The sequence below is a fragment of the Mesocricetus auratus genome, unplaced genomic scaffold, assembly GCF_017639785.1.
Source record: "Mesocricetus auratus isolate SY011 unplaced genomic scaffold, BCM_Maur_2.0 Super-Scaffold_100676, whole genome shotgun sequence".
NCBI classification, from domain to species: domain Eukaryota; kingdom Metazoa; phylum Chordata; class Mammalia; order Rodentia; family Cricetidae; genus Mesocricetus; species Mesocricetus auratus.
Window position 1 is genome coordinate 36,620,449 of NW_024429266.1, and position 26,022 is coordinate 36,646,470.

At 41.7% G+C, this 26,022-nt stretch overlaps 1 protein-coding gene across 7 annotated transcripts in view; it reads left to right on the forward strand.

Moving 5' to 3' along the window:
* The window catches only part of Cacna1e (calcium voltage-gated channel subunit alpha1 E), a 450,477-nt gene that overhangs the window by 171,376 nt on the left and 253,079 nt on the right, over positions 1-26,022 (forward strand). For 6 of the 7 annotated variants that reach the window (XM_040737130.1, XM_040737129.1, XM_040737133.1 and 3 more), the window contains exons 4-5: positions 4,629-4,734; positions 5,499-5,638. In XM_040737130.1, coding sequence (XP_040593064.1) covers positions 4,629-4,734; positions 5,499-5,638 — 246 coding nt within the window. Of the gene's footprint in view, positions 1-1,968; positions 2,083-4,628; positions 4,735-5,498; positions 5,639-26,022 lie in introns of those variants that run through there. The other variant, XM_040737136.1, reaches the window with a different exon arrangement.

Sequence of the window (26,022 nt, forward strand, 5' to 3'; positions counted from 1 at the left end):
TTCTCCAAGGTATGCTTCAAGCCAAGCCTGGAACATGATGGGGGTCAGTGAATTCCTAGGGAGAATGAGGATTCTGCACAGATAGACTTCCACGCCATCGCTGACTGTGACTGCCACGAAGGGTGCTGTTCTTTGCAGCCATGGTGACATGTGGCTCCCTTTGATCTTTCCAAGTCACATCTTTTGCCTTGACAAATTGAAGATGTGGGCTGTTATCTGCGGTCCAGGGCCTTCTGGAGATGGACCTTTGCTATTGGGCTTGAAGTTTGCTAGCAAGAGGAAGGAGTCACCTTGCCCAGGTGGGAGTGTATAAGGTTCTGTACTGAGCAGAGGGAGGGGGAGCTGCTTTCTAGGTGGAGAACCTGCTTGCATTTCCTCCTTCACTGAACATTGATTAAGCTCCTACTATGTAACAGAATCTCTGCTAAGCACAGCCTATGGAGAGTTAAACGACCTACTTTTGAGGAATCATTTCTTGGAGGAGATAAATAGATGTTACCCCCCCAACAAAAAAGCAATGCAAAGAAAAACGAAGCATAAGGAAAGAGAAACCAGAGAAAGTTTCAACTTATAACCAGAAAAGAGAAAAAGACCACTGCTAGTAATGGCAGACATCAGTGAACGTCAGTGTCTGTTCTTTATATTTTCTTCAAATATAGAAAAGAAGCTAGAGAGAAGGGTTGTGACTCTGCCCCACCTCTGTAATTTCCCTGCTTGCTTCCCCCACATTTTCTGGTCCCTAGCCTTTCTCTCACTTCACCCCCAGAAGCTCCATACTTTTGCCTCCCCTCACCCATATCACAGTCTTATATTCTTTATTCCTCCAGCTCAGTTCCCCATGAGGTCTAAGTCTGGAAGACCTAGAGAGGCAACCCTCCACAGGCTGTATGCATTTGAACAGTTTAGAACAATATAATCCAAACCAGTTGCACACAGCTGCTCTGAAATGGGTCTTTGGACACTCGACAGTAGGCAGACGATTTGGCTGGGGGAGGTAGTGGATCTATGATTGTTTTTTAAGCTTTCTTCATTTTCCCCAGAACCAAAAAAAATTCTGGATAGTTTTATGTTAGTATGATACAAGCTAAAGTCAACAAAGTGGTGGAAGCCTCAAAAAACAAAAACAAAAAAAACCCAAAAACCAAAAATGCCTCCTCCATAAGATCAGGCAGTAGGTTAGCCTGTGATTGATGGGGGAGGACCCAGCCCATTGTGGGTGGTGCAATACCTGGGCTGGTGATTCTGGGTCTATAAGAAAGCAGGCCGAGTAAGCCAAGAGAAGCAAGCCAGTAAGCTGTGTCTGTCCATGGCTTCTACATCCGTTCCTGCCTCCAGGTTCCTGTCCTGTGTGAGTTCCTTTCCGATTCCTTTCTATAATGGACTAACGATGTGGAAGTGTAAGCTGAAAAAAACCCTTTCCTCCCCCACTTGCTTTTGCCCATGGTGTTTTGTCACAGCAACAGAAACCCCAACTAAGAAATCACCTTTTGATTCTAGAATCAGCGACCCGGATAGCACCAGACTTTGAGTCCACATGACTTCTTAGCCGTCCAGAGACTAAACCAGTCACAGACCATTTTACTTACCAGCCTCTGAGGTCAAGAGCCATTCCTCTGTTATGTAGTTATGTAGTGAGGTGTTCTCTTGGTCAGTCTTGTGTCCCTAACAAGCCTCAAATATCTGAACTGCTCAGTGAAGCTTACAGACCTTAGCAAGGAGTTGCCGATGGAGACTGCCTGCCTGAGGAGATGCAGGTGTGGAAGTGAGATTAGCGGGGCCAGAATTCTAAAGGGTGTTGTGGGGAGAATGTCTTGGGAAAAGTGGGACTGCTGAGCTGTCTATCAGTATTGCTTGAGAGCGTCCATACTTTCTGTCCTTGGTTTTCCTCCCCAGCCTTCCAGTGCAAGAATACACAACCCCTCCCTGTCCCAAACAACCACAGACCCAGTGGATCTACAAGAGGCAGAGATTTATATATCTTGAATGAGAAATCCATCTTTCCCAGGGAGGTCTTGGGTCTATGGAGTTGCTGATTAGGTTTCAGAGTGGCACAAGGCACTTCTAACCATGGACAATAGCCAGGTGAGCCCAGTGCTTTTGTGAACAACTTTATTAATAGTATTGGCGTGAGTGTGTGTGTGTGTGTGTGTGTGTGTGTGTGTTTACATGGAAGAGGCAATGCATGTGTCACTCAACTCAGAGATTCCAGCCCCTCCTCAGCTTGTGGTGATCAGTAAAACCTGTTTTGTTGTTTGTCTGTTTGTTTTGGTTGTGAGCCTAACCTTTAACAGCTGAGCCATCCCTCCAGTTCTTGATTTTTTTTTTAAAATCAGGGCTCCTAACAGTGTTCCTGTGAGTGCCGTTCCCCAGAGATGCTCTGAACAAAGGATTGCATGGTGAAGCAAGTTTGGAGTGTGCTGTGTCCTGCTCCCCACCCCACTGTGTGCAGTCTCACACTGTGTACAGTAGCATTAAAGGCTGCAAGCAGTCCTGCTGGGACGGAACACACTTCACTTTACTTAACCCAGGCTTCCCTCATTTATTTGATTGCAAGTTTCTGTAGCACTAGTATTTTGTGACCTACATTGTAGAAACAGCACCCCAGATGCCCTCAGCTTCTGTAGCCATTCATCAGTGCTGTGTTGGCACGCTGTCAGTTTCCTTTCTGGATCAACTTCCCAGGCAAGGTCAGAAATTCCTCCACCACCACTTTTGCCGTATTCTCACTGTCGTCAGATTGGTTTTGGAATTCCAGGCATCAGCACTAGGCCCAGGATAGCTTGGCCTGCTCCGGCACCTTGTGGGATATTGACCCTGGGTTAGTCCTTTGTCACTGTCCATGTAGAGCATTAGGTTACAGCCAGCGACATGACAGAAGTGTGCTCCCTTGTGATCCTTGTGCTTTGGATGGCCTTGTCGGGGTTTGTGTTAGGTGGGGACTTGTCCCAAGACAGTGGGTGTGCATGCTAGTGTGCCAGGAGCATGTTTGGCTCTCAGAGGTTGCCCTTAGCCTCCAGAGTTCAAAGCAGAAAGGATGTCTGGTAGTACTGATGGGCTTCCATGCAGTAGCTCCCCTCCAGCAGTGAGGGTTTCAGGAAACATAGTAGAATCTGGGATGGGAGTCCATCCAATGAGACACATCCATTTCCAGATCAGGTGGCTGAGCGTGGGGAAGCAGAGGATCTTTGGGTTGGGTGGTGCTATGTGAGAACTGGAGATGAGTGGGAAGGAAGGGCTGCCAGCTGTGGGAGAATGCCTGTGACTCAGGGATACATGGAAATGCGGGGCGAGATGGTACTACCAAATGTGGTAGAAAATTCACCTTCCCTCTAGGCTCCTAGGCTAGCCTCAAAACCAGGGCATACGTGGCCTCTGCCTGCCAAATGCTCTGGTGTCTGCCCCCTCTCCAGATATTACTGGATGCTCATTTGATAGAATGGGAAGAGAGGCATGTGGGGGTCGCTTCTCTTTATGCCATCTTCTGTACTAGGAAGAGGTGTTTAGGCCCTATGTCCTACATGGTTAGGCCCGCTCTGTGGGGTGGCAGGGGAATGATCTCTGTCCTCCCCTCTTTGTCAGATGAACTATCCTTCTCCCGGACCTGAGCTGTGGAATTTGCCAGAGAATGGGTTGAACTCCAAGGCTAGTGACACATCTGGCTCATGTTTGTCATAACAGTAATTACAGAATGAAATCCCAGTGCACAGGATGACTGGGCCCTGGGAGGGAGCGGATTTTTCCTTTTTTAAGCCATAGTTCCACATCCCCTCCTAGGAGCTTGCGGCAAAGCCTTTCTTCAGGAGTCAGAGTGCTTGCTTTGAGTCATGTTTTTCAAAGAGGCTCAGAGAACACCTTATCTGTCTATAGAAAAACATCAGGGGAAAGCTCGTGTATTTACTCAATAGAGTCACAGTTTGGCTCTTAGAGGCTGAACTCTACCATGGTAGATTCCAACACATGCTATGCCCCTCTGATCTCTATAAATGCAGAAGCTTAGGAGAAAACAAGGGGAGATCAAGTGCTTCTTCTGGCCTCAGGATATGCTTTCTGTGTCAGCTATGAAAACCAAAGGGGGCTCACACAGCAGGGGGGAATGGTTTCCTTTCAGGGATTCTTCTCTTCCCCAGGTGATCAGAGGTTCTGGAGAGAGGGGTAACTCCAGTTGTGACTCTGAGAGGGTGACAGACAGCCATAGCTGAGTCTTTGTTGAGACTAAAGCTGGTTCTTCTGCCCAGGCACCTGAAGCCTGGGAAGTACAGAATCCTACTACCCAGTTCATCTTTTTGCTTCCTTCTTTGCCATCAATTTGAAGCCCTATTTAGTTACTGGTTTTATATTTTATTTCATTCATCATTTGGGGTATCTGACATATGACCAACTCTATTATTTACCATCTGCTTCCTTTTTTTTTGGAGAAGATGTTTTGCTTTCACTGACCAGCTCTAAATGATAATACCTCCTACTGAGGAGTGTGCATTGTCCTGCATGCCTGCTTGTGAGTATAAATCATTCAGACTGCAAGGGACTGCAGAAAGAAAGAAATGTGTGTGTGTGGTGTTGTGTACATGGCTATCTTGGAGGCTGCATCTTCTCTTACATGAACTGGATCCTTAACTCCTCTTTTTCACGCCATTTGAGTACATGATCCTGGCCACCATAATTGCCAACTGCATCGTCTTGGCCCTGGAGCAGCATCTTCCGGAGGATGACAAGACCCCGATGTCCCGAAGACTGGTATGTATGTGCTTCCTTTTCCCTTTCTCCTCCTGGTTCCCCTGGCTGCACCCCCTTTCCACACCTCCCTTCTCACACAGCTCTGTGAAGACTTAGTTCTTTACTGAGAGGCAGTTAACAGCCAACCCCACTGGGACTCATGAGGAAGAGGGCATTGCAAATATTGTGTGTGCTCACATGGTATACAGGCAAGAAGAAAGGGTAGGCATGAGGGCTGTTTGCTTCACTCCTCTTTCCCAAGAGACTGCTGAAGTGAGAAGGAAAAGGGAGGGCCAGGGAGAAGGGAGAAAAGATGCTGAAAGCTGAGTGTGTTGGTGGTTATGAACTTGCTAAATGCCAACATCCTTATTCTCCTAAAGGAATGATTCACTGTCTAATATATTCCTCCAGAAGACAGTACACAAATTATTTTAAGTCCAAACACATGAGTGAGTGGCCAGCCTAATGACCCAGGCATGAGAACTCTGAAGTTCCCAGCTAGTGTAGCGGCCCAAGAAATAAACTCCTTCTAGGCAACACTATGCCACTGGGGACCTTCAGGAGAAAAATGTCTAGTCCATAGGTAGGACACGTCTGCCCATTTTTATAGCACTTTCTCTTATTCTGTGTATTCCATGCAGTTTGAGGCACTCTTGGTCCTTCTGTATCCTAAGTTTTACTTGTGCATAAGGCTGACCATCATTGGTGTGCAGGAGATATGTGCCTTTGCCTGTGTCTGATTTGGAGCAATACTTTTATTGTTCCTCTGTTCTTTGTCTTCACAGGAAAAGACAGAACCGTATTTCATTGGAATCTTCTGCTTTGAAGCTGGGATCAAAATTGTGGCTCTAGGGTTCATCTTCCATAAGGGTTCATACCTCCGCAATGGTTGGAATGTCATGGACTTCATTGTGGTCCTCAGTGGGTGAGTCTTCTTCCTTCTTGCTCTCTCTCTCTCTCTCTCCCTCTCTCCCTCCCTCCCTCCCTCCCTCCCCCCCCCTCTCTCTCTCTCTGTGTGTGTGGTGTGTTTGTGTGTTGAGAGGCCCATGGTGACATGAGGTAGCCAGTACAAGGAACACAGAGTAGGCAGAGATCAGCATGTAGAACATAAGCCCAAGAAAATAATCAAGGCTAAGAGCTTCCATGTAGTTTACTATAAAGAACCCGTTTTACAAGGAGCTGGGTGTGTGTGGCATTAGGCAGGAGCATGGGACTCTCAAGAATGCTTCTAGCTTCCCATTGTGTTCTTGCTAGACTTCTGAACACCCAATTTTCCAAGGAGGAACATTTTGCTCTGGTCTGGAGGAGGGGTCATCCCAAGAGATCAATCAAAGGACGCAGCAAAAACACCCAGTTTCTTTGGGTGATTGAAGAGGACTCCAAATATGTCTTTTGAACTAAAAATTAAGATGAACACACTGGGAATAGGCTGAAGTGATTTATAGGTTTGTTAATGGCATAAAGTTGAATTGCATCAAACTGCTTGTAAGTCATTCCTTAGAACTTAATATAGCATATATTGGGACTGACCCAGTGCCATAAGCACGTAATAGGACGGTGATCCATTTAGGTGAATATTTGCAGCATCACTCCTTTGGGTATGAACATAGTATGAAGATGAGGATGTTCATAATATGAGACAGGTTTAACACTGTTGACAGCAAATGTGATGGGCTTTAGTATTGAAGTGATGAGAATTCTGTACAGGTTTCTGTGACTTTTGAATCTTTGTGACTTTTGAATCTGGCTCATTGCTGAGGACAAGCAGAGCTGCACAGTACACTGAAGAGAGGGAATATGCAATCACCATTATGATGAACAAACACAAGGAAAAAGGAAATTTGTAGGGAGTCATTGGGTAAAGCTAAAGACTGAGTGAGTTTGGGAGCCATGTATCTCCCCATTGTCTTGTGATATAGGTCCAGTGTTCCAATTTTTAGCTTTTAGGATGATTGTGATTGAGTAAAACAGAGGTAGGTGAATATATAATGGCTTAGAGTATAGCTTATAAGCAGTCAACCTTAGTATAGGTAATGGATGAATAGGACTGAGTAATCATGTTTAAAGTATCTACAGCCTTATAGAAGGATTTTTCTGTAGGTCATTTTTCAAAAAGTATTCTAGTGGTACATTTTAAATATGACTTAGTATATATAGTACCACAGCAGTATAATGCCACAGAAAAATGTAGCATACCAGAGTGATGTTTTAAATGTCTCTAAAGTCAATAATATATACTATATTAAAAAGTCCTAAATGATAACTTGAATCATGTTATAATTAAGTGTTGTTGGTGATGGTCATGGTAATGGTGTGTGTGTGTGTGTGTGTGTGTGTGTGTGTGTGTGTGTATGTGTAATTGGTCCTGTTTAATGCTATATGCACTGAAAATATTTGAAATTTCTGGTCTAAGCCAGTCATTTTTATTTTAAGTTGTCACATATTGATTTTTAAAAACATAGAAAAATCAAAAGGAAAAGAGAAAACCTGTTCACAGATTAAGAGCAATTTCTGATTTTTATGGCATCTCCCAGCTCTTTAAAGCTAAGAAATTTTTCTTTCAAATGTCTGTAATTTTGCTGCCTTTCTCAATATATGATGAGCATATCATACATCATTCCATACTTTACTGAAATTTTGTGGTGACTGATCAGCACTTTGTTACGTGGATGTACACAGCTTGCTTCTTGTTTTTGCTTGTTATTTGACACTTAGATTTTCTTCTGGTTTTTGCTATAATAATTATTAAAGATGCTCTAACATACATCTTTTGGATGTCACACTTTACTAGACATTTTGACAGGTTGAAGTGCAGTCAGTTCTCTATCTTTGGCTTCTGAGCAGATCCAGTGAAGCATGGATAGGAAATATTTGGGTAAAATGCAACTGTACTGAGCACAAAAAGGCTTTTTATCCTTATTATCATTCCTTAAGCAGTATAGAACAACTAATGTTTACATAGCATTTATGCTGCAGGGTCTTGTAGGCAGAGATGATTTAAAGCATCCAGGAGGGAGGATGTATATACATTATATGCTAATAACACGACATATATGTGAGCATATGTAAGTGTAAATTTTGATATTCACAAGAGTCTCAGAACCAGTCTTCTCTAGGTACCATAAGACAACTGGTACTTTGCAGGGGATCTGGTGGTTTGGTGTGGGATGTAGAGTCTGTGATGGGTGTGTGGAGGTGGAGGACCCTCACCATTTGACTGGCCAAGGGAAGAGTAATAGGAGCTCTAACAAGGGTTGGCTGGCACATGGTTAAAGGAGCAGATTTGTGGGAATCAGCAGGGGGTACTCTTGTTGTTATAGCCAAGAAACCCTCTATTCCTCACCTGCATGTCCAGAGACTGCTAGAGCTTCACCAAGTCAATTGTCCTTTCTGAGATGTTTCCTCAGATTTTGATGGCTCTCTGGGTGACCTTGAGAAGTAGATACTTTCTAGTTCCTGACCCCATTCCACCTTCAGCCCAACATGCAGTAGTTGTTTTCAGTTTATATGCAGATGGTTTCCTGGCAACAGGTTCACTGTGCACTTGATTCTGAGAGATAGGGTTCTGACCCACTGCAGTGGAATGGGTAATTGAACTATTTTAAATCCACATGTTCATCTACCATCTTGCCTTGCTGCTAAGAGGCATACCATCTCTGAAGACAGCTCATGTCTTAGACTACTGGCTCGACGGTGCTTTCTTCTTTCTTTTTTAGTGGCATATTAAACTACCAGGAATTTCACGGTTGAGTGGTCTTAATGTCAGTTAAATATGCTGTGGTACTAACTAGTGAAGCAAGCAGGACAGACGTCAGAGATGAGTTATCAGTACCCGTGGAAGTTAAGTCATCTGTTCACTGTCGCCTACTTTCTGGTGGCAGATCCTGGAGTTTATATCATGCCCTCTTAAGCAGGACTTATATCTTTTAAACCCACCCCATGCATTCCCCTCTTGGTCACACAACCTTCCCCCCCCCCTTCTTGACAGCTGCATCCAGAGCTAACCCTGCTGACAGCTGCATCCAGAGTTAACCCTGCTGACAGCTCTTCCTTCCCACCTTGTCTTCAGGTGTCACCTCACATTCTACTCCTGTGCACAGCGGGGAGTGACAGTGTTAGAGCATGACACAGTGCTTCAGGGCTGAGGCTGCATAACATCTCAGCTCTCAGTTTTAGTGGTGGGTGCGGGGCGGGAGGGTGGGTGCTGTGACATCAGACAGCAGGCTCATTAGCCTGTTGCTAAGAGACAAGCATTTGGGGGTACTGGAGTCACCACATTCTGTCTGCCACTCCTAACCTTTAGTATTCTTAGACATGTAAGTTGAAGTTGTGCATGGTTTGGAGTCTCCTTATGTCAGTTATTTCATGTAATACTTACAAACCCATAAAAGAGGTTGTCTGTGTCCATTTTCTCCTACCACAGAATATCAGACGCTGGGTGTGTTTTTAAGCAACAGAGATTTATAGCTTACAATCCTGAGTCTAAAAAGTTCAAGAGCTGGCACTGGTGTCTGATGAAGCCCTTCTCGTCATATCCTCATGGAGTCAGGGACACCGTATGCTGAAGAAGAGAGGGGAGACTAACCCAACTCATCCTTTTATCAGAAGTCTGTCACAAGTAGCCCATTCTGGTTTAATAGCTTTAATATATGCTTTAGGGAGGTGTCTGCAAGACTTAATTACTTCAGAAAGCTACCATGCTTGACACACTACAGTGCTGCTTAAATTTTAACAAGGGCATTTTCAGGGGGACATTTAGACTACAGTAGGGATCTTGTTGGCATCATCTTCCAAATGATGACACCAAGGCTCACAGAGGGCATGTGTCTAAACAGCAGACACTCTATCTAGGACTTGAGCCTACATCCTCTGCCTGTAAGCCCTTTCTTCAACATTCTTCATTCTCATACCATCAGTGACCTTTGCTGCCCCAAGGCTCTACAGACATAAATCTCTGTGTATTCCTTTAGTCCTCTAGAAGAAGGGGATGGAGTGTAGTAGGGAAACACATCATACATGTGTTCCAGTTCCAAGCAGGGGCTGCAAGTGTGGCTTGAAGACAGACCTCCTGTGTCATTCTGAGACTTGCCTGTGAGCTTAGAATACAGTGCCCTGCTCTATGGCAAAGAAAGCATGTCAGCTCTTAGTGTAATGTCATTTGGTGCAAGAAAAGTAGATCAAAAGGTCCAGCTGACTTCTTCCTAAACTGACTTGTTTAGTATTCATTAATTCATCCATTTGTTTACTCAGCAAGTCGAATATTGTTGACTGAGAAATGCCCTCATCAGTGTGTTCTCATCTCTGCTGAAATGAACTCCTAGCATTGAACCTCAGATCTCTCTTGAATTGGTGACAGTTCGGGAAGTTCTATGTTTAAACTCTTGTCAATCCACCTGGAATATTCCATACTACTTAAAATCATCTTATATGTCATCTTAATAGGAAGTTATTGAACCTAAATGTGCTAGCAAATGATAGGGGAAAATAAAAATTCAGTCACCCCTAAACCACTGGTAAGAGAGAGAGTAAATGGGGAGATATCTGTATTTATGACTTTTGTCATATCTTATATGCAGTGTCTGTGATATAGTTACTACTCAATAAATTCTGATTGTTGTTCCACTCCCAACGTCTTTTGTCCTCTATAGAATACAAGAAGAGCTGAGGGAAGTCAGGACCTGGGGAGGCATGAGGCTGTCTCCATACCTTCCCTTTGGTCTCTCTAGGATCGGTGTCTACAGCTTCATCTGCTCCACTTACACTTTTAGGGAAATGGAAGCTGAGAGTATATACCCCAGACTAATAAGAAATATTGGGTTCTCAGTGATAGCAGTCTGGGAAGTGCTTTTTGAGTGCGATGAGTGGGATCAGTGTTTCTGGAGCTAGCTGGAGGGGGCAGTAGGGAGAAAGCAGTACTCAGTATTACATCCCTTGTCTTATAACAACAAACCATGAGCCAAGGCCTGTGTTTCACAGATATTTCTAATTTGTAAAAGTAGTGCCACATGTAAGGATTATTAGGTTTAATTATTCTCCAGGCCCATCTCAGAAATGTATATGCTAAGGTACAGAAAATTTTAATAATGTGCTTGTATCCAAATGAATGCTATAGCACTCTCCCTTTATCCACATTTTAGCTTCCTGCAGTTTTAGTCATCTGTGGTCAACCACAGTCTGGAAATATTAAGTGGATGATTCATAAGTATTGAATGGCATCCCCTTCTGAGTAGCGTAGTAAGATCTCTGGCTATTCCTCACCATTCTGCCTGGCACGTGAACCAACTCTTTGTCCAGGGTGCCCATGCTATGTATACACACCTACCCACAAGGCAATAGCCCCTCTGTTATCAGATCCTCCTTCAAGGTATTGCAAAACATGTTCCTTACTTAATAATGGTCCCAGTTGTGAATATAGTAATATTGGCAATTCTAGTATGTTGTTGGAGCTTGTATTATAATTGTTAATTTTGCTATTATCTTAAAACTGCCCAAACTATAAAGTAAATGTTATTATTGGCAAGTAGGTATGGAAGCACAGGGGAAGTCATGATGTGTGGAGTTTTGTAATAGCTGTGGTTCTTCATGCCTCCTGGAAGTCCAGGGCCAGATCTCTTCCAGATAAGGGAGGCAGTTCAGTATGATAAACACAGAGTTTAAACCCAGCCTGTCTCCCTCTACTGGTTTTATAGTACCCTTTGAGCTCAGAGATGCTTCTAGCTGTCCAGTGCAGCTGAAGAAGGTCCATGCTCTCTTAGTTTCTCTTTTGGTTCAGGCCCAGTGGTGAGCAGTATGCTGTTCTTCTTATACTTGGAGATCTTCATTTTCAGTTGTGCTCCAGTCCTGATGTTATTATGGAACTACTTTTTGAGTTCAAAGCTGCTCTTGGGTGGTTAGATAGTCTGTTGTCCCATTAAAAATATCTGTGAGCTCAGCACATGCTCTGGTATCACAATGATAGACTATGCCATGGGCAGTGGCCTGTTTGAGTGGACATGTAGTGTAAACACTGGAGTATGCATTCATAGGTCTAAGCCTTATGCCTCTGCTAAGGCATTTGCAACTAGGCTCAGTGTAAGCCACTCATCAGATATCAAAGTGACATAAATGAGTACTCACAGTCTTGGGCACAGTGCTAGGTGTTGGTGGGAAAGGTCGAGTGTTCCTCAGTCCGGACAGTGAGCCTATGTGTCATAAGCACCCAGAAGGGCATCTTTCTTGGAGCTTGAGTCCCAGAGAAAGCTTCTTTCAGAAAATAGTACCTAAATGTCCTGAGGTGCACAAAGGGATGGGGCTTAGAAGGCTGACAAGGAAGAAGGGCTTTCTGGGAAAAAGACTTCTGTGTGCAAGTATTTAGAGGTGGGGACATAAGAAAGAGGGAAGACAAATGAAAACGTGGGCAGCAGAACGCTGCAGAAGAGCGGGGCCAGCCATCCTATGCAGCCCCAGTTTCCAGCCAGTGGCACACATAGAGTGGTTTAGCCCAAAGCCTGTTTGTAGGAGGATGATATCTGGAGCTAAATATACATCGATAGGTATTTTTAGAGGGTTTCTGTAAGAAGGCTGCCCTAACATATGAGTTTCCCTAGCAGCTAAAGATCGAGGAAAGCACAATTTTCCTCTGGGAGCCCTGTCTCTCTGGTGCTGAGAATGTGGGGGAGGTGTTGCTTATGCAGCCCCAGGGGCCCCCAGCCCGATTCAGTTCCCTGCAGTAATAGCGTGATAGCCCTGGGTATTTATATAGCAAATCATGTCAGGGAGCCTCATGGGATTTTTATAGATTTGTCTTGTACTCATCCTGTGAGCTGTGGGTGGGCCAAAGCCAGAGGTAGGGCAAAGGAAGGCTGGGTAGAGGGTGGAGGCAGGGGGCTTATAATTTTGGAAATGGAAAACTGACGCTGAATGAGGGAACATGAGGGGCTTTGGGTTTCCCAGCATTGGTGAAGCAGGGGTCTAGGAACTTAGGGTCTTTGGTATTGCTGGTGGGGTGGTCTGGAAGTCCTTAGCTTCCACTGCTTTTGAAATTCTTCCTCTCAAGTGGAGCTGGGAGCTGCTTCTCTGGCAGGCCTCCACCTCCTCCCTGGCATTTCGTTCATCTTGAGCTCCACGCTGGAGGAGCACTACAGTTACTGCTCCATGTAGCATCTTCTTTTATCCAGAACACTATTTCTGTTCCAGTTGTGTGATGGGAGAGAGACAGTACAGATGCAGAATTTTCCTTTTATTTTTAGAATGAAGAGGTTGATTCAGGGAAGGAGGCAGACACAGGGCAGTGTGTTAAGGTTAAAGGTCTTTCCTGAGTTCTGTACATTCAGGGAGGCTGCAAATAAGAATGGCAGTTACTAAATGGCAGTTAGTTATTCACTGGTTCAGTAGCAGATCTTACTCATGCATACGTCTCTCTCTCTCTTCTGTTGAGATATATCACTGGTTCACTGAATAGATATTTATTGAGCACTGACTGAATTCCAGGTATAAGGTTTCAGTATTAGAAAATCTCTTTCCCCCAAAGGCTTTCTGCTGTCCCCACTGGCAAAAGTTTAGCCAGGAGATAATGGAGTGGGGCTGGAATTAGCCATGGTGGCAGCCAAAAGAGGGAAAGGCAGAGGGGAGTGACCAAAGCTTGGCAATACGAAGGCTGCTTGGTTTGGGGCCTTCCTTCTTGGATTTATGTTCACTCAAGGTGATTTAGGGACAGAAAATGTGTCAAAGTACATTCTCTGCAGGTCACTCCCAACTCTGTGCCTGTTCAATTCATTTGCATGAATGCGTGAGAGATGGAGTGAGGGACCTTGAAAATGCAGCAGTGTGTTTGCAAAGTAGAGGGTATAATGTACCACTTCATTCTATAGGCTCTGAAGACAGAATAGAAATTAAAGGGGGTAGTTGTGTTTCCATTATGTGGATAAACTACATCTTCTCCTTTGGGTAGACATTGTAACTTGTGTCTGTGTTGTAAATATAGATCATGGTTAAGTATAAACAGACAAGTATGAAATGTGAAGACATGAGACACTGTTTAATGTCAAGGGAGCTAGGAAGTAGCAGATGTGCTGAGTACAGAGTGGTTTTCAAAAGGAAGTGAGGTGGGACAGCATAGATTTAAGAAGACAAAAGTGGGTGGGCTGGTGTGATGGAGGAGTCAATAATAGCAAGTTAGGTCCAAGTTGTTCAATCAGAGTCACTGTATTTTATATCTTGGAGAATGGTTCATTTTTCTCTTCTTTTCACAGAAGAGAAAACTGATATGCAAGTGGCTAAGTGCTTTGTCCATGCTCTTCTAAGTCAGATATATGAGCCAGGACTCGGAGAGTGGTTTGTTTAATGCAGATAAAGAGCCCTGAGCATTGTAAGAAAAAAGAATATTATAATTGAGAATATTAAAGATGCTATGTTTCTGTGGACTTCATTCAGAATGGCCATCCCTCTCACTCATACTTGCATCTAAGGAGAACAGTTTCACTGAAACTATTGTGAATTCTGAAACCATGGCTGTTTTAAAAGTTTCTTTTACTATCATTTTGTTCCAAGACAAAATTGAACAATAGGATAGCTCTCATTTCTTTTTAGTAGTATATCTAATTTTATCAACACTGGGAAAGTCCTCCATAGCTATTATTAGCAAGAACAACAAAGGAATTCCAAGAGTAAAAGTTGAAAAGGAGACTTTCATTTTAAATTTTATTACCAATGAGAATTTCTCATCCTCTAGAGCCCCATTTCTTCAGTCTTCCTATTCTTTGTCTTCCGTCCCTTTCCCCACGTCTCATATAGTTCAGAGGGAGACTAGCCTCCTGGTCAGCCCTTGCACAGAGGGGAGCTAAGTTCCTACTTCCTCCTCCTTGTCTTTCAACCCCTTCCTTCATGGCTGCCACTCTCCTGTCAACTGTCTGAGCCTTGGTGACAAGATAGCTAGGGAAGGGGCTCAAGGCCATGACTTTTCTCCCTGGTCTTCAGCTCTGGGACAGTGACTCTGAGGCAGAGTGACAGGTATGACTGCTTCACCTTCAGTTCTCATCAGTTATGCTTTTGCAGTGATTTACACCACTGGGGGAGGCGAATTCTGTACCATGACCCCCCCCAGCCCAGCCCAGCTGGACCTTTTATAGCCATTCTTCACCTCACAACCATTTGACTGGACATGGAGACCTGCATCTAAAACTGTCATGGCTTGGGGTGACTTAGCTGTTGAGTGAGAGGAGACAACCAAAATTATGTACCTCTGTGTCATGACCCACTGAGGTTTTATCCTACCCAATGCCTAGATGAAGCATGAAGGAAAAGGTGACTTTTGAAGAGTCAGGAGAAAAGGAAAAGGAAGAGGCAGACAATATTGTTGAGCACATCTCATGTTCAAACATAAAGCTGACTGCTAGAGATTTAGGAGTGGACAGAGATAGTTCCTATTGTCTGAGTTTGCTGTCTAGCAGGAAAGAGGGATACAGATTTAAACTGAAGTGCAAAAGTGTGCTGGGTAAGAAGAGAGAAGTATTAGGGCTCTAGGATCCTGGACCCAATCAGAAGGGAGGAAGGTCAAGAAATTGATGATGATGTTGAGGCTGAGGCAGTAAAAGAGGAAGAGGGGAAGTGAGGAGAGCTTTAGGCAGAGGGGAGGGCAGGTGGGCAGGACTGGACAACACCAACCACAACTGGGAGAGAAGAAGATTGCTACGGGACTCATGGTGACAGTGACCTGAAAGAAGAAAGGAATATTTTTGTGGGAGGCTACTGAGGGGTTCCGAACAGGACATTGGACAGATCTTCAGGGAGAGGCACTGTTGCTGGGAAGAAAATAATGTCACCGAATGACTTCATGTCTTTCCAGAATTAGGGACTCAGAACTAAGTCTCCAAAGAATCTCTTTCTTCCCCCTTGTCTCCTCTTTGGACTTCGGCTATAATTTTTTTTAACTTATTGAAGTTGTACCAAAAGCAATCCTCCAGACCATATAATCTAGCCTATTCCATTCTAAAGACTTGTTAACCTTCCCAGAGTGGAGATGTAGTTCCTGCCCTCTAAGATCACATTTTGAGCATCTCCCACTGATTCGAATAATGGGTAAGAATTGATGAATGTGTGGGCTTTTATTTTCAATGTTCAACAGAGAAATTATTTTAAAAATGTTTTACTGAGAACATTGCTATATGATTATTATGATTTTTATTTTCCAAATAGAACAATAGTCAAAAGATCAAGCCAACCCACATGCTTGTTTATGGGATGTTTCTCTTCTCCCTGCTTCTTGAGCTCATGACACATCATGATGCCGAATCTGGATCCTAATTGAACTCTGGTTAATAACCACGATAAATATAACATGTTGTGATCTAGGGGCTCTTTGTGGGGAACTCAGAGTGCTCTATAATTTACCACCTCCCCACTCTCCATTCGAGAACTAGAAAAGGAGCCCACCCATTCCATTTCTAAGTATGATGTTATTATAGAATAGGCTTCCCAGATGTGTCCTTCATATCTGACTGTGATGATAGACATGGGGACTATTAAATTCTTTTCTGCTGACCGCTTGTATTCCGTGTCCTCTTTTTCCAGGAGTATATTCAACTGGCTCTTTTGTAGAGCTCTGTCTATTGAAATAGCTTGGACATCTGGTCCTTCCTCTCCAGCGAACAAATAGAGTCTGGGTGAGGTTATTCCTCTTTCACGAACTCTGATCAGATCAATGTTTAACCAGGCAGTTCTACAAATAAAGGAGGAGGGGCTTCTGGGGTTTCAGCTTCCCCAAGTAATTACTGGACTGAACCACACTGAAGCTGAACAGTAACATATTCCCTAGGAATGCAAAGTCATAGTCATATAAACTTAAAGCAGGATTGGATCTCAGGGCTCACCAGTCATCCTAGTAGTGTTCAACCTGGGAGGCATGTGACTCTGGAAATGTAACAGATGAATAAATCTGTGGTCTCATCCAGCACTGGCTGTTACCAGATAATGTTTTCTACAAGTAGGTAGCACAGTATAGTTTTTCCAAAGTGTATGCATGGTGTTGTGATTTACAGATACAAGTGCATTTAAATGCATTGTTGGAGAATGGTGCCATTTTCTTTTCTTTGGTGAATCAGAAAAACATAGTGATTAACAATTGGGACTTAGTAGATAAGTGAATCCACATTAATCAGTCATGCTGTTTACTACCTGGATGACTATGGACAACCAATTTAGTTTCTTAACCTATACTAAGCAGAGCTAGGGGAATAGGGAGATTTCGTTATTGATATCAGCCCTCCAGTTTTTGGAATTAGGAAGAGTTTTTCACACTTGGAAGATTAAGAATTGCTGAACCATTGTAATTAAGTGTGCTGCTCAGTGTTGACTGTCAATAAGCTTTGTAATCACCTAGGAGACATAGGCTTACCTGGAAGGGATTATTTTGATCACATTAATTGAAGTAGAAATTCACAACATAAATGTGGACAGCATATCACTACTCCTGAGCTTGGGTCCTAGACTGCATTACAAGGAGAAAATGAGCTAGGCATTGGCATTTATCTTCATCTGGTTCCTGACTGTGGATTCAATGTGACTAGTTGCATCAAGCCCCTGCCAACCATGGCTTTCCTCGTGTGATAGACTATACCCTCCTCAAACTCTAAGCCAAATTAAATACTTCTTTCCTTATGTTTCTTTTGTTAATGGCAATTTTATCACACAAACAGAATAGTGATGAGGACACTAACCCATTGTCACCGATGAAGAGCAGAGACGTGGAACGCCAAAGGGTGTCTGACACTCTGGTGTCTAGTTGGAAGATCACTTGCCCACAGCTGAAAGTGGATGGCAGTGTTCAATCTTATGGCAGTGTGGTGGGAGAAGTAGAAGTTAGACGTAGCTCTTACACTCATGGACAGAGCAGTTTGACTGGAGCAGAGTGTATGGATGGAATAGACACAGGAGACAGAAGTGCTGAAGTCAGGTTTGTGCCCAGTTTTGTGTGGGGTGGTCTAGTCTGTAAGAGTGAGTAGAAGGGGAAAATGTCAGTTGGGTTAGCATCCAGATAATTGCCTGGGGTCACATCTTTCATAATTGGCCTAGGTATTGATGCCTTTTCCCATTGGTTAGAAAAGAGTCATTGGATAGTTTTGTTTTATTGGCCAGTTGCCCATCTTTTCATATAGTCTAAGGGTCATTAAGGAGCATATCTTTTTTCAGTTTGAACATGGATGCTGAATTGGTTACTGCTCGAGAGAAGAGAGCAATGTTGGAGTTTGTTTTTTTTTTTAAGATGTGTTTCTGTTTCTTGAAACTCGCCATTGCAAATTTATAGATTCATTACAAGCTGAGAGACTTCACAGGGGAATCGGAACCAGGAAAGAGGGTGTAATTTAAAGTCTGTGAAGCTCTCACTGTCCTTGGCTGTTATTGAAGAAACAGGGAATGTGGGGAGTATGGACTAGGAGACTGGTGTTCTTTTTACCAGATTTCTGTAGTTTTGTTTTCTTTTCTTGTTTGTTACTATCATACATGCATATAATATGTTTTGATCAAAGTTACCTTCCATTCTGTCTCCTTGAATTCCTTCCCTATTTCCCTGCCACTTCCCCTCCCAACTTCATGCGCTCCCCTTTACCACTCAAGTACGAGACACCTCTCAACGACTGTATCCCTGAACCAGCTTTCTTAGTAGCGCTTTTTTCCCCATCCTTTCCATCTGTCCTCCCACTTTTCCATCCATCTAACAAATTATCATGTATTAGGTGCCTACTGAGTGCTGGGCATTATCAAGGATGCTGAATATCCCGGCAAATGAAAAAAAAATTGCTATGGAATTTACTGTTATGGAGAAATTTAGAAGACATGATGTTGCCTAATGTGCACATGGTAGTGTACAAATATAGTGATCTCAGAGATCTGTCACTATCATTAAGTTACCAAGTTGGTATAACCCACTTTAAAGACTTTAGTGTTGGACAGATCTAGCTTGAACTTTAGATTTGCTTCTGAGGTGTCATTTTGGCCAGTCTGCTTAACTTACTTAAATCTAAGATTTTAAAACAGGGTTAAATGTTCTAAAAATAACCTTTCAAATTACATGGGTTAACATAATATACTTATCTCTTGCTCCGTAAGCAGACAGGTGTTGTTGGTTTTTCTCCACTTACTGATTTAGAAACCAAGGCTCTAACTTATGAGTCTATGAGCCTATTATCTGCCAGGTCTCATGATTTTATCCTTTACATATAGCTAGAAAGTGAGAATCTGAAAGATGAATACTCTTATTTTTTTGGTATATAAATGATATACATATTATCTATTGGCATCTTATTGACAAAGAATTTCAGGTGGCTCAATCTAGTTCCGACAAAACAAGAAGACCTGATCCTAATTGTGTAGCTCCTTCTAGGCAACAATATTACACTGTTGAAAGGAGAGAAGGAGAATGTCAGTTCCAAAAGATCAGTGATGATCTATCCGTTGTCTGCATGAGGATTAAATAAAATGCATGTATTGTTAGGCATGAGATATACAACAAATATTCTTTTGATTATTAGTGACATAATTAGATGAATACTGTACATGTATAAAACTTTTAAGAACTGGGAGTAAAAAAATAATGAGATACCTATCTTCAAGGAGCTTTCAGATGGATGTAGTGTGTGTGTGTATAAATAAATTAAGAATTTTAATTTGAGGTTATCACTATGAATTCTGAAGAAAGGACCATGGAAATAAATTTTTTACATTCTGTGTCTCTACAAACCTTTTGTTGAATGCTTGCTGTATACATGGTCCATTAGTAAGTAGCAAGAACAACAGTTCAATTAGGAGGCTATGAATTTATGGGGAAATCAAAGGCATCAACTATTGGTACTTGATAGGTACAACTGTGAGAAACCATTAGATCATTTTACTACCTCTTAGTGAGACTTTCAATGATAAGAATGAGAGCCAGTTTGCCTTGTTTTATTTGTTTGTTTCGTTCTCCTCATCTTCAAGATAACAGAGATGAGCAGTAGTTAGCAGCCAGCTAAGGCTATTGATATATTTCTAGGTTGGCCTAGATAACCCTGGTGGTTAATACCTGTTGGACTTTGAACTCTGTGTCCCAGAAGAACAGGGGCATGAGAACCAGTTTCAGAGGAAAAATAGCTGATCCACTTATTCATGTCTTTTCTAATGTTGATTTGCACCAATATGGTTGAAGAGTTACAGTTTAGTTATAGAGTGAGTGTAGTTGTGATAAATAGACTAGAGAAAGAAGCAAATAAATTATTGCCATGGGTCTTTGGAGAAGGAATTGTTATTGTGGCAACAGTACTAGGATAGTCCTTTAGGATGTCATTTCCAATTATGTTGCTCCTTAGTGTAATTTGTGGACAGTCTTCTGTACAGGGTCCTGCAGCTGGATCAGGAAGAGCTGCTGCTTTCAAAGCAGTTTAAATCAAGTAACTAATGAGTTAACTAATATGCATGCATACACACATGTGCACACAAGCTTTTTTAAAAATTCTGTGTTTTGAAAATTTTTATTTTATGTGTAAGGGTATTTCACTTGCTTGTGTGTCTATATACTATTTGTATACCCAGTGCCCACAGAAGCCAGATAAAGAGGACATTGGATTCCCTAGAATGGGAGTTTCAGGCAGTTGTGAGCTGGCATGCAGGTGTTGAAAATTGAACCTGAGCCTTCTGGAACAGCAGCCAGTGCTAAGCCATCTCTCCGGCCCCATGAATGCATGTCATAGAATGTATGTGGCAGTTAGGGGACAACTTGAAGAAATCAGCTTTCTTCCCTGCCATGTGGGTTTTGGAGATCAAACTCCAGTAATCGGGCTATGTGGCAGCTATCTTTACCTGCCAAGCCATCTCTCCGGCCCTGTATTGCCTTTGGATTGCTTTTGTGGTGGGTTTTACCTGTTTGGAAGAACTTAACACATTAATATTTTTGTAATGAATGGTTTATATTCTTTTACTCATTTTATTTTATGTTTGATATTTATTAGACCATATATCTTTCTTCACTTTTATTTTTCTGAATTGATCACAATGTTATCAAATTAATTTCTCATACTTACCAATAAGTTTATTAAATTCTGTAATGGAGACTCCTTTATAGCCTCCAGGCATAACTATACAGAGAACACTGTTTGGAATTGGATTTATAGATATTTAGTATTTATGCAAAGCTAACAATAACATAATCAAATATGTTCAATTCTAATTAGAAATAAGGTGTTGCAGTTGAAACCCATCCAGACAAAAGTAAATATAGTCTTGGTAGTGATCTTCATTGATGGTATAGCCACTGAGCTAATAGAGTTCCTAAGTCTTAATTTTGTGAGAGATGCTAGCCTAAAAACGGTTAAGATTTGATGGAAGGACATATTTGAAATCATCTGCTTTTTTCATTGCTGCTAGTACCATCCCCTGTCCACATTTCTCTTCTCCCTTCCTCTATTCAATAGAAGTTACTAGAACACTTTGTACAGTTATCTGTATTCTGACTTCAGTGCTGCAGAGAAGGGAGCCCATTAAAGCTCGATGGTGCTCCTGAGACCAGCTGGTCCGGAGGGAATAAGCTGGAAAACAAGAGAAAGAATAAGAAATAAGACGGTCCAGATGTGTGTCTGGGTTATCTTTGGTCAGATATCTGTATCCATGTTTCATGTATGTTCTTCTTATTATATATTGTCCTGAGGAGAATCTTGAATGCAAACAGCATGGCCGTGATGCTTCCCAGCAGCTTTTGTTCTTTATCAGTGATTTTGTTGGAAGGATTTACAAGCTTATTCCTTCCTTTGAAGAGAGCAAAACTTGCTTCTACAAATTGCCCCAGGGTTAGACTTTACTGCCTTTCCCTAAGATGCTCTAGGGACCCTCCTGCTTCTTCCAACCTCATTAACACTCCTAACCCCTGAACTTGACCAGATTGGCCTTTTCTTTGTTGGGAGGTCCTGTCCTGTGATCCCCCATTTCCTCTGTATGGTAGACAAAGCCTGGTCTTGGATGGATGCTTGAAACTGAATTTGCTATAGGAAGGACAGAAACTTAACCCTTGTTTTACTAATAATTCTGGCTTGTTGTTTGAGGGCAGATTCATTTCTCTATGGGAAAAACTGAGATTTGTCTGTGTTTATATAAAGAGAAGGAGGAAGTAACACCTAGTTAATGAATTTTAAAAGATAACCCTCCACATTTATCATAGAGTAAAAGCAAAACGAGACACCAAAGGATTAAAAAAAGTGTATATTTTATTTGCCTCTTGATAGTGGTATCCTAGGACTACACATGCACATACATATGTATGCAAACTCTCTCTTTCTCTCTCTCTCTCTCTCTCTCTCTCTCTCTCTCTCACACACACACACACACACACACGCACACACACACACACACACACACACACACTAGAACTTTAAATTTGTTTCTACATCTTTGACATTTTCCTATTGAGCAGGGAATTCCTTTTACACAATAATGTCCTTTCCAACACCATCATTTCTATCAGTGGAATTTTAGTAGTCTATGTGTTAATCAGGAGGACCTTGGAGAGGGTCCTGGAGGCCAGGTTTATCCCAGACCCTGCCAGTGTCCACCTAGGGTCCCTTGCTGAATGCATTTTTTTCAGTAGAACTTAGAAAGACAAGAAAGGGAGTCTTTAAGGAGTCATTAGTTGCCCAGTATGATATTGAACATTTGTACATAGGAACATTACCCTCTAGGGAAAGGGACCATAGCTTTTTATCTAATGAGCCTCTGACCTACACTGTAGAAGCATTCTGTTAAATGCTGTGATCTTGAGAATTTATCTGAATTTTACCTTCCTGTCATTCAGACATTTCTGTTTTCTGTTATGTTTGTATACAGTGGATTATGGAGATTTTTCTCTTTGCTTGTTTGTACCTTGATATTATAGTGAGAATACTAGACCAGAGGTCCCAGAAATCAAACGGAAGACTAGAAATGGTAGGCAACTGTCCTTCTACCATTACTTTTTCATTTGACTGCTGGGGGTGAGTATTCAGACCTAATTTTTGGGGGGACTCCCAGGAGTCCTTTGGGCTGAAATCTTTAGTTACAATGTCATCGTCATCATCATCAGTGGATCCAGTTCCTGACTTCTAATGTCAGATTCATCCTTCTCTTACCATCATCACAGGCTTGGTTGAATACCTTCCTTACTTTTGACAAAGTTTTCTTCCTCCTTTGAAATGGGCAAGAAAAATTCTTTATCTTGAGGTATCTGAGACTCTTATCTTGATGTTTATTGCCCACCAGTCGTATCACTGTAACCAGGGCTTCTTTACCCAAGCAAGGTTGGGTTCTGTTGTTTCTGCCATATCTCAAACTGTATCCCCTTGTTTCCTTACACTGCTATTACTCCTTTTTTAAAATTCTTCTTGCCTTTAGCAGATCCATTCTATGATGTTCTGTCTGGTGAGACAACAGGTTACTTAGAGAAATACTAGCCTTCTGCTATGCACCTAACATTTATGAATTCCTTTATAGGCTAGCTAGCTTTGCCTTTCCTTCTGTGATTTTTTGTTGTTGTGGGTCTCTTGTTTCTTTGCTGAGGCTGACAGTAAGGTTATGTTCTCCTTTCCCTGTTTTCCAGGGTGATTTGTAGTCCTAGATTTATAATAGATGTTAAACAAATTCAAAGTCATTGGAGGGGTTAGAAACCAGATCCATGCATCCTGCCCATCAATCTGAGGGGAGGGGCTATATTTTATTCCAGGTCCACCCATGCTCTACTCAGGGTGTATTTCCCACTATTGCACCCACATAGCAGGATCTTGGCTTGACCAACTCTTAGGGCTATTGATATTGAATGTGTGGGGGCTGAGCTCACAGTCTTGCTCAGAGTTCTGGGGCTGAAAGTACAGAATAGAGTGGCAGAGAATGTGTTCCTGATCAGAACTTGGAAGAGAACATGACTCTCCCCCTTGTGTTTCTGAGGCCGTCAGTGTTACTTACCCAACTAACTTAGAGGAGGCTGTTTTCTTTCTGGGTGCTGTCACTGTGCTGTTTAAAATAAGCAAGATCTCAGTACTATCAGTTGTTTACAGGGCAGATTCTTTCTTCTTCAATTAATCTCTCTTCCCACTTGCCAGCCCCCACTTCTTCCTGGACAATTAGCAAAGTGTTTGGTGTTTGGTTTGGATGAATAATTAATCCAGAAGCTTTGTGAATGATTCATGGCCCATATGCCGGGGCAACAGGATGTGGTGTCTACGTGTTTGTGTGTGTGGCACATCATACCGAAGGTCAGAGGCTCCTCCTTAGGTTGGTGTCCCTAGGCTGTCTGTACTATCCTGGTGGCAGAGCAGGTTGCATGTGGTCTTCCTGTAGGAAATTCTCCAGGAAAAAGAAATGGTCACCCATGGGTGCATGTGTTTTAATTCTAGACTGTTGTTTCTGTTTACACCAGATTAATTAATAAATTGAAGTTTATCTGTTCTAAATTAGCTATCAGTTGTCAATGAGATGGGTAGGTGACTTTATATTCCAGAGCATTAAAGGGAAAGAAATAGCTTCCTTTCCTTGCATCAGGGTAGTCTAAAGCTTCTAGGCAAGACATTTTTTCCCCTTAGATATTAGCCTAGTTACTCCTTGTTACTCTACTAATTCTGTTTCCGGGTATAACTCCTTCACTGGATAGGGAGGACACCCAGTTACACTTCACTCTGTAGGCTTTTCTTGGCCTTTGAAGAATTTCTTACATAACTCAAGTTCTTGAGAGTGTGGCTGACATGTAACTTCTCCCTCTGCCTTGTTCATTTTGAGTAGAGACTCCTGAATATGCCCTGGTCCTGGAAGCCAAGGAGAAATCAAGATGCTACATTAAGTCCTGAACTGAGTTCACTGTCTTTTAGGCAGTTAGATTCTACATTCATTATACAGTGGCGAAACAGAAAGAGTGTGGCAGTAAAATCAGAAACTCTGATGAAGATATGACAAGGGTTTTGATAATTTCTTTTTCAGAATAGTCATGAAAACTTTCCCCTATATTTCCTAGAATATTCTAAGGTTACACTAATCATGTTCATATCCCCCATTTATATAGCACTTATTTTATGTATGGTGTGAGATTTGACTATACCTGTGTTTTCCCATAGCTTCTCAGCTCCATTTAACAACCAATCATCCCATCTCCATTGATTTTGTATACCAAATTCCCATATTGACATTCTATTTTTAGGTTCTGTCTTCTACTGCATTGTGTATTTTTAAAGACTGCATTTTTATAACACTTTTTTGGTAACTACTAGAGTTAATCTCCCATTTTCTTAAAAAAGACTTGGATGATCTTGGGCATTACAATTTTATATGAACTTATAGTTGATGTGTCAGAGTCCTAAGATTTTGTTGGAAATAACGTCGGTTTATGGACTAGAATGGGAGGAATTGATATTTTAACAATGTCAAGTGTTAGCGGTATTTCTTCACTACTGGAAACATAGTTTTGGGCCTATGACAGTTGAGGAGAGTTTTCCATTCAGAACCTTTTGTTTTCATACTTCCAATATTGTGTCTAATTTCTGCTGCTGTGATGAATTCATTTTTTTTGTATTTCCACTCAAATGTTGCTAGTGTACATAGAAACATTATTGTTTTTATTTGTTGATATTATATTCAGAAATCTCCTAAAGTCCTTTTATTAGTTAAAACAATTCTATAAATTCTCTTAAATTGCCTGGGTAACAAATTATATCACTAACAAACAACTATTATTGCTATTTGCCTATTCATATATTATTCTTACTACACCAGTTAACATTGCGAGGAAGACATTGAATAATTGTTCATTATTTAAAGCTTTTCATTGATAGATGTTTCTTGTAGAATGAAGATGAATAACTCTTAAAAATCACATAAAGAATAGCAGTCGATGAGTTTTAATAAGGACTCAATGTTTTAATTCAATTAACAAACTAAAAGAGCATTGATTTTATTCTGTAAATGATTAAACATTGAACTTATGAATGCCACTGAAAAAATTCAGTTAAAACAGTTGACAATAAAATTATTTGTTTTTGCAGTGATCATATGCATAGGATTTGGGTGGAATGTGCTCTGATTATATAAACAAAGGTTTTGCTTAGGGAATTTATGGAGCAAAAATCCATAGAATGAGTCATGATGAGAATATAATCAATAATTTCAGTTAAGAAAGTGTGATATTGCACAAGTTGAAATAGAAGCCACAGGCAAATGGGAACAGTAAAGAAATATAATAACAAAGTTCAGATAATCCATTAAAAATTAAGAACTGAGAGAAAAGTAGCAATTAGAAAATAAGGTGAATAGAAGATAGAGTAGAAGTAAGTTCTGATCAATAGCAACCAGAACAAG